Source organism: Cynoglossus semilaevis, chromosome 1 (assembly GCF_000523025.1).
Source record: "Cynoglossus semilaevis isolate Cse_v1.0 chromosome 1, Cse_v1.0, whole genome shotgun sequence".
In the NCBI taxonomy this organism is placed as follows: domain Eukaryota; kingdom Metazoa; phylum Chordata; class Actinopteri; order Pleuronectiformes; family Cynoglossidae; genus Cynoglossus; species Cynoglossus semilaevis.
This window is the reverse complement of record NC_024307.1, coordinates 1,355,031-1,358,803: the sequence shown is the minus strand read 5'-3', so window position 1 is coordinate 1,358,803 and position 3,773 is coordinate 1,355,031. Positions and strand designations below refer to the sequence as shown.

The window sequence follows — 3,773 nt, the reverse complement described above, 5'->3', positions numbered from 1 at the left end:
GACCTCGGGCTCCCCCCCCCCCCCTCCTCCCCCTCTACCTATCAGCTGCCCGCCTCCTCCACCACCTCCACCGCCACCTGGTGGCCCGCCCCCTCCACCAGGAGCCCCACCTGTCTTTGGCGTGCCCCCTCCTGTCCCGTCGTCCTTCGGCGTGACGAACGCGATGCGTTCCAAGTCCATCCCTCAGCCGTCGCATCCTTTGAAGTCCTTCAACTGGTCAAAACTCGGAGAGGTGAGAGAACGCACGTGTTATTACCAGAGATGTAACAAATACACTCAACGACGGAACAAGGTGATTCACGATTTTCATCAATTTGCAACCGATTCCCGATGCATCGTTTTATTTTGAAAATGATCAAAATGAAAGGAAGAAGACAATCCATCTGTAGAGGTTTCACTGACTGTTGCTATAGCTACAATAAAGTTAGTTAAAAACATTTTGACATAATACTAGGGGAGTTCGATAATATCGACCGACCCGATATTAGCAAAATTACGTCATCATAAATCGTTTTTTTCTTTCGATTAAAAAAACCCTGATAATGTAACGCCTGGGTTTCGCCAAATGATGTTTGACCTAAAAATAGTTTTGGGGAAAAATGGCTGTATATGACAGTGTAAGCCATTAGAGGGCAGCATTGCAGCTCATTTTATTCATCTATTTTAATAATCAGTGTTGCTGAATGCTGGTGCAGCAACTCAGACAGTGGTTTGTACAGATAAATAAATATGACCAGACCTGTGTCGGTATTGATTGATATTGGAATTGGAAATTAAGTGTTTGCACAATATCGGCAAAAAGTTAATTTCCGACATCTCTACATAATACATACAATTGAATCTGTTAATCAGCACAGACATTATCAGGTCCGTAAATTAAATGTCTTATTCCTATATTTTCAGAATGTGATCAACGGTACTATCTGGAACGACATCGATGACCTCAGAGCGTTCAAGATTCTGGACCTGAAGGACATCGAGAAGATGTTTTCAGCCTATCAGAGACAGCAGGTTTGGACACGTCGAGTCAGTGCGTGGAGTTGTTCTGATGAATGTTTCCATCGTTTGTCACTTCAGCCTCTGTGGCTGCAGCTGCATGTGTTGACGGGGCTGAGCAGCAGCGTTGAACCCACAGCCACATTTCCACTAAACAGTACCGTTTGGTCCCGAATGGCAAATATTCAGTACTCAGAAAAACTCTTTTGTCATTTCCATTTGTGCCTCACCTGATCATGGGCTGATTTACGTTTTTCATACTAAACGCCACGTTTACACGATGATGATCCAACAACGGAGTGGGCTCCGTTGTTGGATCATCATCGTGTAAACGTGAGATATAGCGCCGATGGCGTCTGGTCGTACGTTATCGTCGACTGCAGCTGACCTGAGGCCCCGTCTACACGGCGAGTGTTTACACCGATCTGGCACAAACAAACTCCGGTCCCTGTAGTGCATATGCCAGGCCTGTATGTGGCGCTGTGTCAACCAAGCTCTTACATACTAACACCAGAAGAGTTTGAACAAGATGTTCAGAAAACCAGAAAAAGAAACCACAGAACGTACGTATAAAACTTGCAAACATTAAAAGGCGGAGATGGCTAACTGTAGCACATCAATTAGCTTCTTCAGCACGGTAGTAAGTAGCATGGTTTCCGCTTTAATTGTTATCGTGTGGCGTTGAGCAGAGTTACCGGGTTGAAAGGTGACGGGGGCGGGGCTAACCGTGTCGTCTCAGCGCTAAAGTTTTCAAACCTGTCCACTCTGGGACAACACCAGGTCCAATTGGCGCTAAAGCTCTGCGATCTGTAGTCGTATCGTCGTCGTGCAAACAGGGCCTGAGTCTCGTTTAGTGGAAATGTAGCTTTAGCTTCAGCTAACAGGAGCAGCTTCTCTGTCGCGACGCCACTGAGCTCCAGCTTCATCCTTGTATCTGCAGAACAGCTGGAGACCTGAAAGGGGCGCAATTCCTGGGTTTCCCCAAATGATGTGTGTGATCTAAAAATAGTTTTGGGGAAAAATGGCTGTATATGAAAGTGAAGGACACTAGATGGCAGCATTGCAGCTCATGCTGTTGTTTGTACAGATAAACAAATAAATATTAGCAGATGCTATAGTAATAGTATTTAAATGGAGGGGGTGAAAACACTTCTGTCCACTAGGGGGTGCATGGCAGAAAATAATTGAGAAACACTGCTTTAACCCATGACCTTAGTGAACAGACGGCACTTACCTTCCACCACTGGCCCTCTACATATGGGTATCAGTTGATATCAGAATTGTAACTGAAGTGTTTGGACAATATCGGATATCGGCAAAAAGTCGATATGGAACATCCCTGGTCTGAATGGTTCTGAGCAGGAACTCTGGGCTGCAGGGTTTTATGTCAGAGTGATTTACTCTGGGTGTTTATTTAGACTGAGCAGGTTTTTTCTGGCACCGTCACTTGGATGAAGTCAGATCTCTGTGAACGGAGCCACGTTGGAAGCCCAGATCTTCCTGGCTCCGACATCCTGGTTCCAGTTGGCAGGAGCCCAGTCAGCTCCAGCCGTGTTTATACAGTACATGGCACTGCTGCTTTTTGGGGGTTTTTTTTTTACAGCTCTTTCATAAATGAGCTCATTTACATTTGCCCTCCGTAGGGTTAGTTACCACCTTCATTTGTCTTCCTCGGGGTTGTTGGTGCCAGAACAGATGTAGATCCAACAGAGGTCTGAGCCGTGCCTGTTTGGGACAGGAAGTCTGTTTCACCTCTGCATCTCACAAATATGTTGGACCGTCAGTGCAGAGTTCCTGAGCTCCTCGGAGGACTTGGATCCTGGTCCTGGTGTTCCCTCAGAGTGTTCTTCCAGGCGTGTTCACTGATTGTTCTCTGCTTTAGCCTCTTCCACTGCTTCAAGTGCTAATCTCTGCATGTGTTTCCAATTTTTTTTTGTGTTCCTCTGCACGCTGCGACTGGCTGGGCAGGACCTGCTCAATAACCAATCCTTCAAACAGGTGAGTCCGACGGCTGTGTGGGTGTGGCTTAACATTATCTGTCGTCCGACATTATCTGTCGTCCGACATTATCTGTCGTCCGATGTTAGCATCATTATGTAACATCTGTAAGAACCGTTATATATTCTTATATATATGTAACCCAACGTCTGGGTTTGACCAAATGATGAGTGTTCTGAAAATAGTTCAATGTCCCGGCGACAGACCAATCAGACGCCTCCGTCTCTGCGCTCACTGGTTCTAAACTCCTTTATTTCTCTCAGTCCAGCTTCTCCTCCCCCTCCTCCCCCTCCTCCCCCATACCAGTGACTGTTAACTCCTTCATAACACATGAACACTGAACATTATCGATGCTAAACAAGCCTCTGGTCACTAGGTGGCAGCACTGCAGCTCATTTCATGACTCCGTCTTAATAACCAGGTGACTGTCTGTAGAATGCTGGTGCAGCAACTCCACTGGTGTGAACAGAGGATGAGATCCATAGGATTTTAATCCTGTCCTCTAGGGGGCAGAAAATGACTGAGTTGTTTCAGCCCATCACCTTCGTGAAGAGGCAACACTTCACTTCACCACTGAGCCACCGTATCAGTACCGGTTGATATCTGGAGCAGACGTATATAAATAATCATTTAAATAATATGTATCTAATATATATCTAATATATGTCTAATATATCTAATATATATCTAATATATCTAATATATCTAATATATCTAATATACAGTATATCTAATGTATCTAATATATATCTAATATATCTAATATATATCTAATATAT

The 3,773-nt window shown here is 44.9% G+C and overlaps 1 protein-coding gene across 1 annotated transcript in view; it reads left to right on the top strand.

Moving 5' to 3' along the window:
* The window catches only part of daam2 (dishevelled associated activator of morphogenesis 2), a 65,875-nt gene that overhangs the window by 46,892 nt on the left and 15,210 nt on the right, over positions 1-3,773 (top strand). Inside the window, exons 15-17 of the mRNA XM_025059134.1 lie at positions 25-232; positions 904-1,011; positions 2,965-2,994. Of these exons, the coding sequence (XP_024914902.1) occupies positions 25-232; positions 904-1,011; positions 2,965-2,994 (346 nt within the window). The remainder of the gene's footprint in view (positions 1-24; positions 233-903; positions 1,012-2,964; positions 2,995-3,773) is intronic.